Source organism: Aristolochia californica, unplaced genomic scaffold, assembly GCF_029961685.1.
Source record: "Aristolochia californica isolate CCGP_79_NKW_82.1479 unplaced genomic scaffold, dmAriCali1.0.hap1 SCAF_10, whole genome shotgun sequence".
In the NCBI taxonomy this organism is placed as follows: domain Eukaryota; kingdom Viridiplantae; phylum Streptophyta; class Magnoliopsida; order Piperales; family Aristolochiaceae; genus Aristolochia; species Aristolochia californica.
Window position 1 is genome coordinate 30,540,478 of NW_027181771.1, and position 21,194 is coordinate 30,561,671.

Genomic DNA, 21,194 nt, shown 5'->3' on the forward strand with positions numbered 1-21,194 from the left:
AATATAACAAACAAAATGAGAAAAAAAAAACTAAAAGAGAAAGGATAGAAAAGTGTTATGAACTTAAAGACATTGACCTAAAAAAGATACAATGTAAGTGAAATCACCCCCGACATGAGGGGAGGTGTAGCATCGTCTCAAATGGCGATTGGTGTGAGATGGAGAAGTGTGGCAGTGATTTCCAAGATTGTCGATTGAGTGAATGGAAGGAGGAGGGGACAATTCGGTTGAGAAAAGAATCAATAACAAGAGAAGAAGGGGTCATAAAAAGATTAGTAGTTGGAAAGGAGAAATCAGAACGGAAAAATCGACCTTGAAAATCACTAGGAGTTTTGATAGAGAGCACAAAAGAGCACAATACACTTTCATCATCTTCTTTTGTATTTGATACATATTTCATACCTAATGTTGCACATGATTAAATTATACATAAGATAATGTAATTTTTTAAAGCTTACTATTAATAATTAATAATACCAATCTAACATTAATAATTAACATATTAATATTTGAAGTTAGCCTTATTCTTACATATTTGATGTCATATGACCAGGTGACGTAGGTTCGATTCACCGAGTTACAAGTCGACTCAGACCGCGTTTACCGCAACTAAACCACCAAAAAGTCGCACCGGGCTCACGCTATTCTGGCGCACTTGTCGCCTACGTCGCGGGAGTGACGTTTTCACCGGGAGTAAATTTAGAAAGTATCTCTGAGAACAAAACATTTGAACTCCGAGGCCCAAGCCAATACCTGTTCCTCGGAAGAATACAGACAGTCGCCGACGTGGACGTAGCAGAAATCCCGCTTTTTGCTAATCTCATCAAAGATTGTCGGCTTCGATTTTTCCACGTGGCTGATTTTAATTAGAGATGTCCTTCCATGGTCTATGGAATCATGGGAATACGATCCGCGTTCACACGGAGGTCTAAAGGGATATTTATAAAAAAATGTCGCCCACGGATGAATTGTCAGAAAAAGGCAGAGTCTTTTCTATTTATGACGGTTGGTTCCTGTCACCTGCTTCTTACGGATTTAAATTTTTAAGGAAACCAAAGAAGTGAAGATCATCTTAAGGTAGGGTCATTTTCGTCTAAAAATATGCGCTGTCATTTACTGTTTTCGTTGCGTTACTTTCCAAGAGAATGAGATTTCCACCAACTTCAAATCGTAAAGCACGGGGATCTACGAGGATCGAGACCGTTGATAATGGACAATCGAATGGCCGAGATGCAGAAGCTAGAAGCTTCTCACGGAGCTTCTCCAAGTATAAATCGGGCTTCTCGAGGAGCGAATAGGAGCGAGCGTGACTTGGAACTCAACTAGGGTTTTTACTCTGCAACTAGGTGAGACGAATCGAATCGAATGTCATCTCGTTTCGAAACCTTGTTCCATTGCTGTATTTCGTTTCGATTTTGATCTTACTGAAACGAAAACCGACGATCGATAATCTGCAGGAAATTGCCATGGGAAAGTCTTACCCGAAGGTCAGCGAGGAATACCTGAAGGCCGTGGAAAAGGCCAAGAGGAAGCTAAGAGGATTCATTGCGGATAAGAACTGCGCTCCGCTCATACTTCGATTGGCGTGAGTAAATCTTACCACGTCTTTAGTGGTCTTCGTGTTCTCATCGCACGTCTTTGGTAATTTTCGTTTGGTTTGTGTGATGAGAAGATGAAGGTAAACTTAAATCTGATGCGGTACGATTTCTTACCCAGATGGCACGGGGCTGGAACATACGACGTGAAGTCCAAGACTGGTGGTCCTTTTGGTACTATCAAGCACCCTTCTGAACTTTCTCACGGAGCCAATAACGGTCTTGAAATTGCCGTGAGGCTCTTGGAGCCGATCAAGGAGCAGTTCCCGATAATTTCTTATGCAGATTTCTATCAGGTATTAACCGGCGCTTCTTTTTATGTTAAAATTACCTTGTAATAGCTTTTTATGTTATAATTATCTTTTAATTGTTTTATATTTTAAATGTGATAGCTTGCTGGTGTGGTAGCTGTCGAGGTTACTGGTGGACCCGAAATTCCCTTTCATCCCGGAAGAGAGGTAGAAATCTGTCTTATACTGTAGTTGTTTTCTATGCTCTTTGTTAGCTCGATGCTGTTTCATGCCTTGTGCGAGTCTTGGGACTGTCTCATGCCGTGTCCGAGTCTTATAAATGTCTCATACCGTATGTTAGTTTTGGAACTAAATGGTTCAACTTAGATTAGTCAATGGACTTAGAAACCTATCTTTTATTGATCACTGATCACAAAGGTTAATCAGTGAATGCGCTCTGGAATTGTCTATATTTTTTACTTTTTTTTACTAAGGTGATTGGTACGCTTAAAAAGTATACCGATTTGGAATAATCAATTGATGATTGGTGCACTTAAAAAATATGCTCATTTGGAATATTCAATTGGTTGTAAACTACTTGGGCCGGCAAGTGTGGAGTTATTTACACTTACTCCCCGGGTGGTATAGATGGATTTGTAATTTTTAAATATGTATTAGGTTGAATTGAATATTAACTGTAATCATTTCATGCTCTTGCAAATTATGCTTATTAATATGTAATCGTTTGTTGGTTTTCTTATTTTATTTTTATTATATTTTAGGACAAATCGGAACCACCTCCAGAAGGTCGTCTTCCTGATGCCACCAAAGGTATTTCAACTTAAGATATACCGTTGTGCTCTTCCCAAGTTTGGGGCGTTCTTGTGTGTTTCTTACGCTTAGATTGGTTGTACATTAGGTTCTGATCACTTGAGAGATGTATTTGGACACATGGGTCTCAGTGACAAGGATATTGTGGCACTTTCTGGCGCTCACACATTGGTAAGTAAAAGCTCGCAATTTGTTGAGTGCTTTGTCTTGTTCCTCGACAATAACATACATGTATCCTTACGTCATTTTGTTTGTCTGGTTCATAGGGAAGGTGCCACAAGGAACGTTCTGGATTTGAAGGGGCTTGGACTCATAATCCTCTCATCTTTGATAACTCATACTTCAAGTATAGTATTATATTGGATTAATCTTTTCTTTTATTTTTCTTATTTTGCTGGTAAAAATTGATATATGATGCCTGATATTCTTTTTTTTTTTTTTTTTTGAAACTGTAGGGAGCTTTTGAGCGGAGAGAATGAAGACCTTCTTCAATTGCCTTCTGATAAGGCTCTTCTTACTGATCCTGTTTTCCGCCCTCTTGTTGAGAAATACGCAGAGGTTAGTATTGAAGTGTTAATGTTTAAAATTTTGTTTACTTGCATGTGAATTTGTATATTAAGTGTGATATTGATATTGGGTGTTTCTTTTTGTAGGATGAGGATGCTTTCTTTGCTGATTATGCTGAGGCTCATGTGAAGCTTTCTGAGCTTGGGTAAGATTAATGACAAGTATATTTATGTAGATTATTAGTATGATGTTGACGTTCCGGTTTCATAATTAAAGGATAAAATTTTGTTGATAGCTATCTAACTTTTAAGCTTTTTTTTTTTTGTTCTTTTCTGCAGATTTGCAGAGACGTATTGAGAAATGACTGTCAATATAGTGGAAGTGATGATGTTTCTTTTTGGTTCTTTATTTTGAGGAAAGGAAACAGTGATATGTTAATATCTGAATGTAGGCATCATCATAGTTTTGAAGGTCATTCTAATAAAAAAGATTAAGAACTATTTTGGTTTGCTTCATTGAAATCCTTGAAAATTTCTGTTCATGTTTTTGTGTCTTTGGACAAAATTTAGTTAAAAGGTCTTGTTCTTTCTGATCGTCTCAAGCGTAGTGATTATTCGACTTCTTAGGATAAAAAAAGAGAAAAAAAGGATGTAAAATTATATAACCAGCTCTCAATTTTATCCAACATTGTATATAATTCGATAAAAAGGAGCAAAACAGATAAAAAAATATGAATTCAAATAATTATAAAATACACCGAGCTGTATTTATTTATAAGCCTCTTAAGTCCCATTACAAAGTAAGAGAAAAGAAAGAGAAAAGAGAAAAAAGACACGCATACTTCCCACCCTTCTCTTTTTTCTCAAAAACAATATATTTTTGATTCATTGTCTACTTTTTATGAGCTTTATATGGTTGGAAGGAGGAAAGGTAAAGATAATATCGATAAAACTTCAGAGAGAACATATGACACATCGACGTGTGAGGAAGACAGTAAAATGCTTAGTTTGCTCATCGAATAAGTCAATTTGGGTGACCAATTACCCATTGGAGTCAGAAAACATAAAGTTTTCAACGATTATGTCAATATGTTTAATTTGGACACAATGAACCAAAAGACAAATGAATAGTTGAAAAATTGTATACAAACTTGGAAAAAAAACCTGTTAGGTCGTGACAACGTGCCTCAACACTAACGGCTTTGGGTTGGATCCAACAATGCAGAAAGTCACCGTAAGTAAGACAATGTGACAAAATTACATAAAGGTTTGTAAATGTAACATAAGGGAGGAGTTAGTCCACAATGAAGTGGAATGAATTCCCCCCTCATTATTTAGTTCATTAAATAATATTGTTAGTGTAAAAAGAATTGAATTGAAGTTAAATTACATCACGTCATTCTTTTAGGCAAAAATCGAAGAATTTGGTTTCACTCTCGTCCCTCTCCTCTCCTTCTCGATCTCTGTCGCAGAGCACTGGCCTCCCTCCCTCTTGTCCTCCTTCGCAGAGTACAGTAGGCCGAGCCTCTATCGTAGTGCCTCTCGGGACCCCTACTTCCGTCCTCTCTTCTCACTCTCGGCGTACCGTCGGAGTGCCGCCTCTATCGTCGTGGCTCGCTGGTCCGTCGCTGAGGAAGACGACGTGCGCCGTGAGGAAGAGGATGGTTTAATTTTTCCTAAGTTAAGGAAAATTAAAACATCGTAATAAGAATAATAATTTTTATTTTTATTTATAAAAACATATTTGTATTTATTTAATATATTATTTTAAAATTACTATATTAAATTAGTTATTTAATAGTCATAATTAAAATATTTTTAAAATAAATATTTGATAAAAAATTTTGGTTTAATTATCCCATTCCTATAATTAATTAAACCAATGGTTTTAAATTTTTTTACAATATATTATTAATTATTAATACCTAAGAATATATATTATGTTATTGATAAATATATTTATTTATTTATTATTATTATATATATTTATTACTATATTAAATTAGTGAGTTTTAATGTTAAAATATTTCTTGTGTTATTACAAAATAATTTATTTATTTATTATATGCAATTCTATTATTTTTTAATTTTTTATTAATTTTTAATAATTTATTCTAGTCACACGTAATTATTGTATTAATTTATAATAAAATATAATCATTAAGTAATATAATATAGTTTTTCGTTAATTAGGATATTAACATATTTTAATACTACACGTTAAATCACTTATAAGTGTAGTAATCATGTTTATTTTGGTTAATTATCTGTTTAGGTATATGTTCTATTTAAGTATATTATAAATGGTTACTCATTCTCTTGTTTATATCATACTTTTCATTCAGGGGCACTAACATTGGAATTTGTTTTTTAGTGCACTTAAACTCGTCTATACTAAGACCCAAGGATGAGTTGAAGTTGAATCAATTTATTTAAGTTCAATTCAATTCTTCACTTCAATTCAAGTTCATTGTGGACTATTGAGCAAGTCAATTTGGGTGACAAATTACCCAATGGAGTCGGGAAACATAAAGTTTTCAACGACTATGTCAATATGTTTAATTTGGACACAATGAACCAAAAGACAAATGAACAGTTGAAAAACCGCATACAGACTTGGAAAAAAACTAGTGGCTTTGGGTAGGATCCAAGTAAGACAATGTGGCAAAATTACGTAAAGGTTTGTAAATGTAACATATAATGTTATGTTTCTTGCATTATTAATCAGGATTTTATGTATTTTAAGCGATAACTTTTCATATAGGAGCACAAATAAGCCAATAAGTATAAGTGGGAAAGTTGTCCACTATATGAAAAATTGGCTTTAGTTGTTGGAAATTCTATCGTTGTGGAGACAGCAAGTCAAACAAGTGTTGAGTCAGAAGAAAACCTTTCAAATACTACAGAAGGGTCAATGATTGAAGACATAGATGAAGATGATGCAGTGAGGGAGATCCCAATACCTAACGGTACAGAGTCTCCAAGTGAGGCTCCTCCAAGAAGCAAAACACCAAGAAATGCAGAGAATATAATTTCTGCTACTCGGCGTAGGAAGAGATTAGAACCATTTGCTGACAATGCTAAAATGGTCATTGATACCATTAACAATATGTCATCAACCCTTTCGAGGATCTTTAGTCCTATATATGTCGATGCACAACTTCCATGGTTCAAAGCTATTGAGGCATTACCTAATTTTCCCAAAGAAGTTAAATTTCATGCCCCACAACTGCTCAACACTAAAGATAAGAAGGATATGTTTGTCAAGAAACACAAGAAGATCAGTATGACTGGCTGATGTGTAACTTCAATGCAATGAAATAGACTTACACAGATGTTGACAGTTTTAACCTATATTTATGAGACACATTTGATTTTGTATGAATGATGTTGATTATTGAGTATTTGTGGTAAACAACAAATGTGTATGTAGTATGACAAAATATGGGTAAAAATTAAATGCGTTTTTTGTATGACAAAATGGTTAAAAATTATTTATTGTTTGTGTTCAATACGTATATGTTGAGACTTCTTTAATGGTACAAGTTGTGTTAACACATTCAGACATAGATAATTGAATGTTTGAACCATGCTTTTATTATTGAATGTCTAATATTGCAGGTACCCATGGATAACCTACCAGATAGAGAAAACATATGTATTTGTATTGCATCTTACACAACTGTACTTGCCCTTGTCAGTTTATACTTAAATGATCATAATATGCGAGTACAATGTTCATATCATATGGGTGGTCTATGATATTTAAAAAAAGCATTAGAAAGACTACCTATTAAATTTCAAAAAGTCTATAGGATGAATTAAATTATTTTTCTCAAGTTGGCTGAAATCTTGAAAAATAAAGGACTTGTATTTGATACAAGGACAATATTTGTGGAAGAACAACTTGCATATTTTTGTCTCATTGTTAGTCAACAACAATCATACAGTGTTACCTCAGAGATGTTTGAAAGATCAAATTGGACCATTAATACGTATTTTAATAAGGTGTTAGATGATATTATCAAACTACAATCTGATTACATCAAGTGACCTTTAAGACATACTCATTCAAAGTCTTGAACAGTGATATCAATTATCCTTACTTTAAGGTAAATATAAAATCGTTTGATGAATAATTTTTAATTAATATCAAATATATGTTCGTATTAATGAATTTTTTATTAGCATTGTATTGGTGCCATTGATGGTACTCATATTAAAGCACATATCCTATTTGATCAACAAGCAAGATTCTAGAACAGGAAGGGTTTCCTCTCACATAACGAAATGGCAGCATGTACATTTGACATGCAATTCACTTATATACTTGATGGATGGGAGGGATCAGCAGTTGATTCACGTGTATTGAAGTCAGCATTAACCAAATGAGATAAACTTTGTGTTCCTGAAGGTAAATATTACTTCTCTCTATAGTCTATCTAAATTTATTATTACTTTTATTAGTTTATGATACATATATATTTTATTATAGGCAAATTTTATTTTGTAGATGTTGGACATGCAAATTTTTCGGGGGTTTTAGCTCCCTATCGAGGGACTCGTTATCACTTGCAAGTATTTAGAGACAATGCTCCTACATATGAAAGAGAATTATTTAACTGAAGACACTCATCTTTATGGAACACTATTGAGCGAACATTTGGGGCTTTAAAAGCTCATTTTAAGATATTAAAAGATACTCCTCCTTTTGATTTTGATGTCCAAGTAAAAGTTGTGATTGTTTGTTGTATATTGCATAATTATATACGCATGAAAAATTACATGGATTTATTTAAAGATGAAGAACATGATTCAAGCGATGATTTTGGTGGAGAAGATTGTGAAATAACAATGCAAATGAAAATGAAGACAGTGATAGTGGTGATGATTTTGAGGGACTCTGTAGTACAATTTACAAAAGCATCGTATTTTTTAGATGTATTAGCAATTCAGATGTGGCAAAATTATTGATTAGGTTGTATTTTGTATTTATAGTTGTAGCTTTTTTATATTAAGTAGGTGATTGAGTTATATTTGTATTATTTTTATTTTTATTATTACATTGTTTGTGTAGTACGCTGGGTAGTAAATTTAAACAAATATAACTACGTATATACATTAGTTTAAGAGTGAGAATTTAAACACTTTTAATATAATAATTGTATTAAATATTTGGATATTATAAAAGTAAGTATTTGTGTAAATATTTTAGTTTTTATAAATTAAGTTAATAAATTATTATTATTTGATATTACTAATAGATATTAAGTTAATAAATATTTTATAATATCCTTTTTATATAATTATTTCATATTTAGATATTAAAAAATTACAATTTTAATAGTATAAAAATAAATATTTGTTTAATAATTATATTTATATATTTTATTTATTAACTAATATTAATTTTTTTTTTAAAAGTCAGATTTATCAAAATATTTTATTAATCAATAATCTCTCTTCACTCTACACCGCACTTTACATTGTGCATACTAACATAAACAAATATTTTACATTACATTTTCCATTACGCACACTGATACAAATAAATGATTCACTTTCATTTATACTAAACTTTCACTTTCGCGAGCACTTACAAAGTTAGAAATTAAATTCATTTTTTTGGTAAAAAAGTAAAAGCTTTAATTAGGGGCTTCCTTTGTAATTTTTACCGCCGGCTCCCATTCGAGGTTCGCAAAGCTGCACCATTCCAATATCCCAACTCCAAAAAGAAGATTACAGCCTTTGCGTCCTCCTCATTCAACGAATGGCCACTTCCTCCAAGCCGTTTAATGGTATGAAGTCCCCTCCACTCCATCCCTGCTTTTTTCTCCTTGTAGAAACGCTATTCATGGAGTTTGCCACCTCTTCTCACACCATATTCTTCTGTTTATTTGTCACAGAAGTTCTTCTCGACGGGCTTAGAGATGGAAGTGCAAGATTCGAACTTGTTTATTCGCCGGTTGCTTCAGTTCAAACGGCTGAATTTCCGCGATTTTTTCCGCAGTTCCTCAATGTGTTCAGCACTGGGCTCTTCGCTAGGATTGGACCCTCTTTGTAATTTCTCGTATATCGTTTCTTTTAGGCTTCTGGCAAATAATTATTGTTTTGTTATTGTTGTCCTCGTATAAGTAACATCGGCTTACATTTATTTGCGTTTTTTGTTTTAAGCGGGGGAGCTTCGCCGGCTATGAAGAAAGTGCAACACTACACAGTTCAAAAAGTTACTGGAGATGGGCGCTGCATGTTCAGAGCTCTGGTATTTTCGTACTCAACCATTTTCGTTTTATTTGAAAAGAAGTCCTCGTTTTGCCTGATGAGTTATAACCTCATAGATTGTTTAAATTTAATTAGGCTTTTGCTTTCGACTTTTCCAACTAAAATGGAAACTTAGGTGAAGGGAATGGCTATGAATAAAGGACTTGCTCTTAACCCGTGGGAAGAGAAAGATGATGCAGGTAACCATGACACACTGAACGCACGCTTACTTCAGATGTATTCCATAAACTCGATGGAAGTTGGGCTCATGGTAGTTATGATTTTCAGGAATTGGGAATTTTCAATGTCATAACTTATTAACATAGCTTGAGCAAGAAATGTCTATGAAATTTCCTCAGGGGAAATTAGGGAGGTCAAGTTGATATTTGTTAACCCAGCCACGCGTTTAGCTCCTCTATACAATGGTCTTAAAAGCAATTAACCACATTGCAACTGAGTATTTGCTTGATTTTACTTTAAACATGTGTACTCACACAAATTGGCTTATTCTAGAAATCTCACCAACTAAAATCACAGAGACCTTTAACCACCTGGATTTATAAAACATGTAGAACCATAATGCAGGAAGAAAGACAAACAGAAATCTTTGGCTGTCAGAGAAAACCTCAATGGCTTCTATTTATATCTCAGAAGAGACCATATATATATTAAAGAGGTGAATAATGATTTCACCTCCACCTTCAAGTGAATTGTTGCATCAGAGAGGACAAACATAGACAAAAGCAGATGCTTAAGTTTATACTAAGTTCACTTATCATGGTTCATTACTCTTTTCTGACCTTTTGCACTATAACATTCCTAGTACTTGAAGTTTTGCTATTGGCGTCTGATAGAATGAGCGAACATGCTAAAACACCAAGGCTTCATAAAACTGCAAAACCGATAGTCCATTTTTTGAAGCATTTGACTTGAACCCAGTAACTGTTCAGAGAATGTCATAAAGTTGAAAGAACAGACAAAAGTATGCCATTAACATGTTTTAGTTAATGAAGCAGATTGGATAGAGTGATTGACTTATCCTTGTAAAGACTTGAAGGTGTTATATAAATGGTGACGTTGGATTGGAGGTTTCACTCACTTTACTATTCTGACTGGCTTTCTTGTAACTGTCTGTCTTACCGAGAAGTAAAATGACTAATTGTATTGAACTTCTTACCCGAGAAGGGACCCCAAACCATATCTTTTGTAGCTAGGAATTTGAATGCATACTCTTTTAATTCCTCTTTTTTTCTGAGGAACATTTGGTACATTATAGATCAAAACCTGTTCTTCTTAAGTGGAGAAACTCATAATCCTACTGGGGCGGTATTGTCATATAGTGCTTATGGCCAAAAAAATTATAGTGCTTATGGAACTTATAAGATTGTGACTTGATGTAAACCTGGTAGAACTGGCCATTTTGAATATCTTAAATCCCTCCCTGAGATGATGTAGATGAATTGCGTATGGCTGTAAAAGAGGTTATCTGTGGGAGTGAGAAAGAACGAGCTCAGTATGAAGAGGCCCTTATTGCAATCACCGTTGATGAGTCTTTGAGGAGGTAAGTGAACATTAGCCCTTTGTTTGAATCTACTGGGAAAACTCTGTAATAAGACACAGTTTCCTCTATCAGGTACTGTCAACGCATTGAACGGTCTGATTTTTGGGGTGGTGAATCTGAATTGTTGGTGAGGGTACAACTGAGGCAGTTTTTTTGTTTTTTAATATTTCATTTCTGATCTCTGATATATTGATGATGACACACCTAAAGGGAATACTGTCAAGTATCTTATGGGAGATGCTTACCCTGGCTAAGTTCATTAAGTATATGTTTTTAAAGAAAAAGGAAAAGTGATTCTTTTTGGGAAAAGGCAACTCAGTTTTTGAGGCAGGAGTCCAACTTACAAATCACTCTGTTATATATTTGTTAGTGGTAAAAAATGCAAAAGCTTTTATTTTTCCCTTACTCTGTCATTCTTATTTAACTAGGAAGTGAAATCAAAGCTTATAAGGTGGTAGATAACAAACTTCCTTGGAAATCTACGTTTTCGTTTTTTCATGTATTTGATTCGAATCTGAGTTCTAACAGTGAAAACCATGACAGGTATTGTCGAAGTTATGTCGTCAGCCAATTGTTGTTTATATACCGGAGCATGAGGTATGTCGACAATAAGTCATTTCTTTAGTGGCTCCAGACTTTTGTATTATCTGACAGGAAGATCATGATTGGAGAACCATGCTTGTATCAACACGAATGGTGCTTTGCAAAGAAAGAAAAGGCATTGATGGATCTACTATTATCCCTGTTGGTCACTTACAGTTGCTTTCAGCCTTTGCTGACCATACCAAGATCCTCTATTTAATGGGATTTAACTCCAAAGACCATCTGTGTCTGTATATAACTAGCTTAGATTTTATTATTTGGTCTCAGTCCATCTACATGCTAGCTGATGCTACCAGCAGCAACTCTGAATATCTTCTCTATTACATGTAAAATAAATGTTAATGTTGTTACTCACATGCTTCCGTTTATTGAGCAGCACTCTGCAAGGACACGGGGCAATGGTTTTATTCCAATTTCAGAGTATGGGGCTGAATTCAGAAAGGCACATAAAGGAGGGAAGCCAAGAAAAACAGTAAAACTGCTGTATAGTGGTAGCAACCATTATGATCTTCTTGTTTGATTTCTTCTAACAAATATTACAACTCTTCAGCTACGTGTCGTAGCTGGATACAAGATTTACAGTTTGAGCAACCTGTATCGTTTTCTCTATTATTCTTTAAATTTTGTTATTCTTCTGTCACACTGGGATAATCGTATTAAGATCCTGTTCTTCTGCTATTCTACTCTACAGCTTGAACTAGGGAAGACACCATTGCCATCCACCCAAAATTGTCAAGAAATGGAAAACCTCAGCAAGATTAGATCGGCATCCCAAGGGTCTGGTCCACTGATCTTCTCTATGGGAAATCCTTGACAGACCCTGATTTTCCCTAGTTCAAGCTTTAAGAGTAGAATTAACTCCTGAATTCGGTGAAATAGAATTTTTTTTTTTTTTTTTTTTTTGTAGATTCCAAACAGGCCCTTGAGAATCCCAAGTAACCGTGGGGCGATGATCAAGGAAATAAAGAATTAAAAATAGTTAAGCCATCTCTTACACATGACAAAGCTTCCCGTCTGAAACTTCTTTGTTTGGCCAGTTATTTTGATCATTGAAATCTTTTGTCAAACAAAGAGAAAAGAGTTTGGTATTTGTTAGGTTTTGACTTCTTTTTTCAAACCGATCAGTCTTTTCAGGCATGACTCACCTTCCAAAACAAGTTGAGCTTTTTTTTTACTTTTTTTATATTTTTATATCTAATTAAAATTTCAGACAAAATTTTTAAATGTAAATCCTCCTCTATATTTTATCTATAAAATAGTCTAATTTAAATAATTAAAAATAATAATTAAAAATTAAATTATAATTATATAATTAATATTGTTAATAAGACAGCTAAAGTGATTGAGGTTGTATTATTTGAAATGAAGTCATTATCAAACATACATCCGGATTAGCTTGGTCAAGACGTGGTCCATGGACCAAGGCCCCGTTAAATACATTCTACGAGTGCACGCCGGGTCGGACCGCGTGGTCTTCCTGATTCTCACTTTTTTTCTATGCAAAAACCGTGTGGACCGCGAGACAGCAGTTTCCTCGAAGATTCGCGGGTCACGTGAAACTTGACTTTTTGTTTCAAAGTTTTCGTAATGGTTGCTCGTTCCAGCGCAGCAGAGTGTGTGAACTCTTACGGTACTCGCGGTTCCAGTGGAGTGTTCAAGGCAAGTCTCGCGTGGCCGTCTGCGTGTACCTTTGCGTTTCACTCTGGCGCGTTGAAAATTAGCGTGCTGCCGGACCCAAAGCGGTCAAACTAGAGGGATGGCGGCGGCGGCCACAATCGTAACCGTCCAAAACGTGTTCTCGTGCTTTCCAAATCTTCGCTTTCTTCCGAGTATTTCTCCAAATCTGATGAGCAGATTGGGAAATAAATAGAGCTGATAAGAGCTCGATTTCTTTCTCTCTTGGCTAAATCGCTCCTTCACCTGATTTTTCTCTCTTCTTTTGGGGGGCGAAATCACTCTGACCTTCTTCACCTTCAGTCTTGAGTTTAGTTTCTGAAGAGCCCAGAATGCAAACTGCTTCCGCGGATACGACCATGGCAGATGCTTCCCAAACCACTCCCACTGGTCCGGAATTCCCGCTTGTTCCAACACATGGAGGTCGCTTCCTTCAGTACAACATTTTCGGCAATCTGTTCGAGATCACAGCCAAGTATCGCCCGCCCATCATGCCCATCGGAAGAGGTGCTTATGGTATTGTCTGGTAATTTCATAGATCCATTTCCTTAAATTTACGTACTCTTTTTTTTTTTTTTTTTTAATGATTTTACTAGCTTTTCTTTTAGCGGAAATTTATGATTCTTTCTATTCTGTATTTTATTCTCAATTCTTTTCATGCTAGATGTTCCTTGATATTTACTATGACAGTGAGATTTGGATCATAGTATATGACAGACCATAACGGTGACTCTGTTTTTCTTCCAGTTCGGTGCTGAACTCGGAGACGAATGAGATGATAGCCATGAAGAAGATAGCAAATGCATTTGATAATCACATGGATGCCAAACGGACCCTTCGAGAAATTAAGCTCCTTCGACACTTGGATCATGAAAACGTATGTCTAGATATCCAAGTATCCAACAGTAGAATGCACTTCGCTATGTTTCAGTCTTTTTTAGCTCTTGCATGGAAGTTTTGACCTTTTTACTCCTCCAAACTGTGATGTTAGCTTGACGCGGACTTCATTCTTCCAACATAAACAGCTAATAGCAATGTGAATGAATGCATAAAGCTACTTCAATAAAGTAGATAGCATTTATAAATTGAAAAGATCAAATCATCTAGGATTAATTGTTTTAAGCTGCCAAGAGATCTTGGCTGGATTAGAGACAGGCTTACGCTTGCAATTTTGTGATTAGATTTATTAATGAGAAGCTTACTGGTTTTCCCTTCTCATGCTGTTTGACCTGAGCAAGTTGTGTTGACTCTGATGAGTTTTATGCATATATGCATTTGCTTTGATGACTTCTATTAGTCAGTCTGTCAAACGCTTGCAATTTACAACAAAAGAAACTGGATGAGAATGTAGTATCTCAAGCTAAAATTGTCATAGTGATTATACTCTGCCGAAAGCTGAAACACTTCTGAATTCCTTTTGTTTTAGATGATTCTTTAGTAAAAATATTTGTAAGAAACAAAGAACTTTGGGAAGAAAAAGTTTTATTTTGTGATAGACTAATATTGCTTTCTTGGCTTGTAAAGTAAACTTTTTCATGTTTGTTGTGTAAAACAGGTCATAGGAATAAGAGATGTTATCCCCCCACCAAATCCAGAAGCATTCACTGATGTCTATGTGGCCACAGAGCTTATGGACACTGACCTGTATCAGATCATTAGGTCTAACCAAGATTTATCGGAGGAACACTGTCAGGTAATTAATCACTTTGTTCTGGATAGATTGTTAATCGACTTAGTTATTCACAAGATGAACATTGAATTGTGCTTATTAAAACTGATGGTCTTTGAATGCCTTTGGAACTACTTGCAGTATTTTCTCTATCAGCTTCTTCGTGGACTAAAGTATATACATTCAGCAAACGTTCTTCACAGGGACCTGAAGCCAAGCAACCTTTTGCTGAATGCAAACTGTGATTTAAAAATCTGTGATTTTGGTCTTGCTCGTCCAACATCAGAAAATGAATTTTTGACAGAGTATGTTGTTACTAGATGGTATCGGGCTCCAGAATTGCTACTCAACTCTACGGATTATACTGCAGCCATTGATGTGTGGTCAGTGGGCTGTATATTCATGGAGCTAATAAACAGACAGCCATTATTTGCTGGTAGAGATCATGTCCATCAGATGAAGTTACTGACAGAGGTGGGTTCACATTTTAACTTGCAGGGCATCTCTCTCATGCTTACACAAAATGCTACCCCAATTTTAGGGCAAAGAAGTCTCCTTTTCTTTTTATTAGTATTCTTTTGTTGAGTTACGTATCCTCAAACACTGTTTTTCTTTTGCAGCTTCTAGGTACTCCAAATGAGGCTGAGCTTGGATTTGTTAGGAATGAAGATGTAAAGAGGTATATTCGACAACTTCCATATCATCCTCGCCAGCAATTATCAAGGGTTTTCCCACATATTCATCCAGCCGCGATTGATCTTGTAGAGAGAATGTTGACTTTTGATCCTGTCAAGAGAATTACAGGTACTTCCTTTATCAGTGAGAAGTTTTTTTGAGGCCTAAAATTTACTAAATTTGAGGAATCAAAGACATGATTGAACATGAAAATGCATACCCTCGAGTTTAGAGGTATTATTTTCAGTTATTTATCAAAACCCAAGGTGTTCTGTTGCCTTATGATTGTTTTTGAAAATTTAACATCTTTTATGCAAATATTTTTGTTAAGCAACTCTTAGAGTTAAATTTTACTTGTAGTTGGACACTGCCTTGGTTTCCCAAAGCATTCATGGTCTGCACAATTATTGAAGTGTGGAAGGACAGTTACATGCAAGAATTATTAATGTTTGATTGCTGTATTTTTATGGAGCAGCCCATTACTTTTGACTATCTTTAACTGCTCTTGCACTTTGTCACCAACCAAAAAAATTGCCCTTGTGTTCACGGCTTGTCCAGAATGTTGTGGTTTGTTTTGTATCATATCCATTTTGTGCTGTACATGACTTTCAGGCCAGTCCCCATATGTTTGTTTATATACATGAAAATACTGAGATGACTAGGGAAACTCTGTTTTCTCTTCTCATGTTCATTGGATTACTACCTGATTTCTAAAACTATATTTTACTTGATGCAGTTGAAGAAGCTCTTGCCCATCCTTACCTTGCAAGGTTGCACGACATAGCAGATGAACCTATCTGTCCAGAGCCCTTCTCGTTTGACTTTGAACAACATGCCCTAACAGAAAATCAGATGAAAGAGCTAATATACAGAGAGTCCTTGGCATTTAATCCTGATTTCAACCAATAAATGGCATTGGCGAACAATTCGTGTGTTCCCATAAGCATGTGTAATTATCCTCAAACTTCATCAGGCTTTATGTGCAGCTAATAAGCATATCTGATTAGTCATGTAAAAATGGGATGAACAGGTTTCCCACTGTATGTTGTGTGACAACCATATGTATTGTTTATTTTATTTTATTTTTCGTTTTCAAGCTTTTGGTAGCAGTGTGTGGAGAATTATTTCATCATTCCTTTTTTGTTCTTTTCATGTGAAATTGGGATTGAAGCTTGTATAAATCTTCAAGCCTGGAATGTGTTGGCAGACCGGTTATAAACATGTGGGCCTTTCTTTTGTTGATTACTTTCTTTTCTTCACCATCAGTATTGCCAAGAGTTTTAAGGGTGGAAAACAAAAGAAGAACCAACTTTGTAGTGGAAAGATTTGGGACAGTGTCAGTTGTTTTGCAGGTTCCCCATCCATGGTGGACGTTTACTTTTTTTCTTTTCCCCAAAGCTCTTCCAACATCGTATTGGAAATTTTGATCCTTATAAAGCAAAAAGATCTCTCGACTTCAGCTATGCCAACTTCATTTTGCAAATTTTGACCCTTCTACAGCAAACTCTGGACTTATTAAATGCAATCTGTGCTCTAAATCCCTTCTTGGTTAACAGTAGAGTGATGCAGGAAGTGTGGTATTCTCAGCTTCCAAATTTAGAGTAAAAATTTGATTTGTGGGTATTTTAGTGGTAGGGGCTTAATGCATCACGATAAGATACTAGGGCTGTGTTTGAAACACAAAAAATGGCGAGAAAACGAGAAAGAGAAAAGAAAAAAGGTTTATTTTTTCTTGTTTGGATGCCTATGGAAAATGAGAGAAAAAACAAAAAAAAATTATAATTTTGTTTTTAGATATACGTGAAAAAAATAAAAATAAAAGTAATAATATTTTAAAATTTTTATGATTAAAATTATAATCAGACCCTAAAAAATACACCTCTTTCCCTTCTTCGTGGTATGCTAGGGTGAAGTGAGTGCTAATTTATTTTTTACAAATTTTAGTTACATTATTCTGATGGTGTTATCTTAGTTGACCAACCCAGTAAACCATTCCCATCTTTTATTAGAGTTATCTGTTCTTCCTCGTGGAGAACGAAAGAAAATCCATACAAAAGAAAGAGAATATTTTGTTCGCGTATGATGTAACTTGCAAGGAGCTTTGACTGATTTTTTTTTTTCTTTTTCACCTCCCTCATTTCGTTTTTATTTTTTTATTTCGTTGGCCAGTTTTATATTTCTAAATGGTGAATAACCCATCAACAGTTTGAACTTGTCTTGCGTCCTGTGATTTTATTATTCTTGTTTCTCGTGATCATGTCGTTCAAACTTCTAAGGTTTGAATTCCAGTTCTTTGCTAAACAAGCAGAAAAATAAACTATTCTGAGCTCTGTACTCGATGTTCTCAAATCAGAAGCCGTTTCCGTCAAGCAACATCAACATCCCATCATTTCACTGTCCAAATCAGTATTTCTGATGCAAAGAAATGGTCTCCAAATCTAGGCTAGAATTTGGAAATTAGCCTTCATTTTCCTGTTTTGCTCCGCTATGATCACTTGGAAAGCCTTGTCGGTTTCACACAGGTATCAATCTTCTTCCTATCTTTTGTCCAATTTTTGGCTTTAATCTCTGTGATTGGAATCTTGCATTGAATAAGCAGATACTTCTCTCAGTGGAAATAATGAAGTAGATGTCTGCTTAATGTATTGCTGTTTACGGATCATTATTGATTCTCTGGTTCACCCGAAAATCTCTGGTGAGTTGTCAATCTCATTCTCCCGTGACTGATTCTAGTATTGGAGGAATTAGATAGCTTTCGCTTTAAGTCCTGCCTCTTAAGGCTCTACAGGTACCGTGGGGGTTTACCCATACTCATCAAACAAGACTGCCCCCCCATGGCAGAGGTCGTCTATATATCAAACATCCGCTCTGTTATCTTCTTTGTTCTCTGGAAATGGAAGGAGAGAGAAAGAAAGAAAGAATGTCCAGCAGTGAATCACAGCAGCCTCCACCCCTCACTGATGAAAAAAGTTTGGAGGAGCTCGAAGGTGGTCGGAAAAATGGAGGCTGGCTCACCTTCCCCTTCATAGCAGGTACCTGTCTCTCTTCTCTGTCACTGTTGCATTGGCCCAACTCAGTATAAGCAGTAAATGGAAGGATGATATGTGGAACTCCAGTGATTTTCTCTGCTTGTCGTTTTTATCAATTTGATCAACCATCTTGTGGAAAACAGGGAACATGATGGGTCTGGGACTGGCATGGAACGGGGTGAACTCAAACCTCATTGTGTACCTCATCCAACAGTTGAATGTCAAGAGCATAGATGCCACCCAGATTGCAAATATAGTCAATGGGTGCACCAATCTTGCCCCTATCGCTGGAGCCATCATAGCAGACTCCTACTTCGGTTGCTTCTCTGTGATCTCCATTGCCACAGCTGTGTCCATGCTGGTAAAGTTCCTAGTACAGTTTCAATCCTGTGAACATATGTTAGCCATATTAGATTATCACCTGAAGCAGATGACTATCTGATGAGATGCATTCATGGAGCTTTCAATGAGACTCAACTTCTTTTGAGCCTGGCAGGGCATGCTTCTATTGACATTATCGGCGACAGTCAGGTCGTTGCGGCCACCGTCATGCCGATCCGGCTCAAACACATGCCAATCTGCATCTATCACCCAATTTGCAGTCCTGTATGCTGCTTTAGCACTACTTGCAATAGGAGTAGGTGGGACTCGTTTCAACAGCGCCACCATTGGTGCCAACCAGTTCCACAAGGCCAAGGACCGCAACAACTACTTCAATTGGTTCTTCTTCACCATGTATATCGCGTTCATAGCTGGTTCGACTCTCATTGTGTATGTTGATGACAATGTTGGTTGGGGATGGGGGTATGGAGTTTGTCTGGCAGCTAATGCTATTAGCATGGCACTGTTCTTGATCGGGAGGCGATACTATCGGCAAGTTAAGGTGGAGGGGAGCCCCTTCACAAAGCTGCTCTGTGTTGTATTAGCAGCAGTTAGGAAGAGGAAAGTAGCAGCACCATCTGGTGGGGAAGGCTACTACCATGGGGGAAGACAGTTGGCTAAGTCACAGTATCCTCATCCTCAACCAACTTCAAGCTTCAGGTGAGAGTTAACTTCTCAAAGCTACTAGTGCAGATGTTTGAAGTGCAAAACATTAACAAAAGAAAAAAAAATAGATATAGTGTTGGCCATTTCCCAAAGTGAGAAATCAGGTTATCATTAGTAATTTATTTCTCTGAAGAATATAAAAGTTATCATTAGAGTGGCGTTTGATTTTCATTTCTGGGTTGATTGGGTTCATGCGAGGCTATTCATGGAGCAATGTAATTAAAACAAATACTGAATAGCAAGTTTTTGTACCATGTATTTTTAAACAGCTGAAGCTGACTATGAAATTCTGCCATAATTCATTGAGACTTACTGGGTTGAGTTGTGTTGCAGTTTCTTTAATCGTGCTGCTTTAAAGGTCGAGGGAGACATGGACGAGACGGGATCAATTGCGAAGCCATGGAGACTATGCACAGTGGAGCAAGTAGAAGACCTCAAAGCCCTGATGCGAATCATCCCAGTCTGGTCCACCTCCATTTTACTTAGCACCCCCATTGCCATTCAATCCAACCTCACTGTGCTTCAAGCTCTCTCGATGGATCGCCACTTAAGTCCACACTTGAAAGTCCCTGCAGGTTCCTTCATCACCTTCGCCTTGCTTGCAGCTGCCATTCCACTCCCCATTCTAGATCGCTTCCTGTACCCATCATGGCAAAAACTGGCTGGCCACTATCCTACTCCACTGCAACGTGTGGGGCTCGGCCATGTACTGAACATCATCGGTATGATGGGCTTCGCAGTCGTCGAATCCAGGAGGCTCGACGTAGTCCATTCCCATCACTTGGAAGTCGGTCCTGGTTCAGTGACGCCCATGTCTGCCTTTTGGCTTGTTCCTCCACTAATCCTAGTGGGTGTTGGTGAAGCTTTTCACTTTCCTGGGCAGGTTGCGATGTACTACCAAGAGTTCCCTGCTGCTCTGCGCAGCACTGCAAGCGCCATGGTTGCTTTGCTGATAGGAATCGGATTTTATCTGAGTACGGCAATCACTGACCTTGTTCGAAGACTTACTACTTGGTTGCCAAATGAAATTAACAGTGGAAGGCTCGACAACGTCTACTGGACGTTAGCAATCTTGGGAGTCTTCAACTATGGCTACTTTCTGCTGTGTTCCAAACTTTACAGGTACCAGAATGCTCCAAACGAAGATATAGAACTTTCTAGCTCTATCTAAGCACAGCAGTCACTATAAAGGGAAAATTGATCATGCAAGATACAGGCAAATTATAGCAGCTTAGTAGTGTTCTTGCCTCAAGAGTCGTAGACACAGATTCCCCGAGGTGCTTGAAGTTTATATTTGTTATGGTAACTCAATTGGGTGTAGGTCTGACATCAAGCTCATTTGAAAGGGCTGAAATTAGACTCTTATTTGATTTCTTGGAGGTTTATTAGGAGACGGTGTCATAATATTGTTCCCAGATCTCTTGGTTAGGCTGAGTGCAATTGTCCAGTGTAAGATTATTTGTTGAGAAGATTATGAACATCATCAATTAGTATAACATACAAAATTCATTGC

The 21,194-nt window shown here is 36.4% G+C and overlaps 4 protein-coding genes across 6 annotated transcripts; all 4 read left to right on the plus strand.

Annotated features, from left to right (window-relative positions):
- Positions 1-1,303: 1,303 nt before the first annotated feature.
- Positions 1,304-3,678, plus strand: LOC137935711 (L-ascorbate peroxidase, cytosolic-like). 2 transcript variants are annotated; one of them, XM_068780226.1, is made up of 10 exons: positions 1,304-1,346; positions 1,458-1,585; positions 1,717-1,891; positions 1,988-2,053; positions 2,608-2,656; positions 2,745-2,827; positions 2,923-3,002; positions 3,112-3,214; positions 3,310-3,368; positions 3,502-3,678. In XM_068780226.1, the coding sequence occupies exons 2-10, from the start codon at positions 1,467-1,469 to the stop codon at positions 3,518-3,520; spliced, it is 753 nt and encodes a 250-aa protein (XP_068636327.1). In that variant the 5' UTR covers positions 1,304-1,346; positions 1,458-1,466; the 3' UTR covers positions 3,521-3,678. The 2 variants fall into 2 exon arrangements, with proteins under 2 accessions (XP_068636327.1, XP_068636328.1); XM_068780227.1 differs by having other exon boundaries at positions 1,311-1,345; positions 1,439-1,585.
- Positions 3,679-8,876: 5,198 nt separating this feature from the next.
- LOC137942470 (OVARIAN TUMOR DOMAIN-containing deubiquitinating enzyme 3) lies at positions 8,877-12,227 on the plus strand. 2 transcript variants are annotated; one of them, XM_068788124.1, is made up of 8 exons: positions 8,877-8,960; positions 9,069-9,222; positions 9,337-9,424; positions 9,560-9,623; positions 10,879-10,984; positions 11,057-11,111; positions 11,528-11,581; positions 11,964-12,227. In XM_068788124.1, the coding sequence occupies exons 1-8, from the start codon at positions 8,933-8,935 to the stop codon at positions 12,105-12,107; spliced, it is 693 nt and encodes a 230-aa protein (XP_068644225.1). In that variant the 5' UTR covers positions 8,877-8,932; the 3' UTR covers positions 12,108-12,227. The 2 variants fall into 2 exon arrangements, with proteins under 2 accessions (XP_068644225.1, XP_068644226.1); XM_068788125.1 differs by lacking the exon at positions 11,057-11,111.
- Positions 12,228-13,383: 1,156 nt separating this feature from the next.
- LOC137942408 (mitogen-activated protein kinase 3) lies at positions 13,384-16,850 on the plus strand. Its single transcript, XM_068788039.1, has 6 exons — positions 13,384-13,787; positions 14,009-14,138; positions 14,817-14,954; positions 15,072-15,404; positions 15,551-15,734; positions 16,342-16,850. Exons 1-6 carry the CDS (start codon positions 13,594-13,596, stop codon positions 16,512-16,514), a joined length of 1,152 nt encoding a protein of 383 aa, XP_068644140.1. The 5' UTR covers positions 13,384-13,593; the 3' UTR covers positions 16,515-16,850.
- Positions 16,851-18,507: 1,657 nt separating this feature from the next.
- On the plus strand, positions 18,508-21,148 carry LOC137935764 (protein NRT1/ PTR FAMILY 2.7-like). The gene is made up of 4 exons (XM_068780229.1): positions 18,508-18,637; positions 18,778-18,995; positions 19,131-19,675; positions 20,015-21,148. Exons 1-4 carry the CDS (start codon positions 18,526-18,528, stop codon positions 20,850-20,852), a joined length of 1,713 nt encoding a protein of 570 aa, XP_068636330.1. The 5' UTR covers positions 18,508-18,525; the 3' UTR covers positions 20,853-21,148.
- Positions 21,149-21,194: the final 46 nt, after the last annotated feature.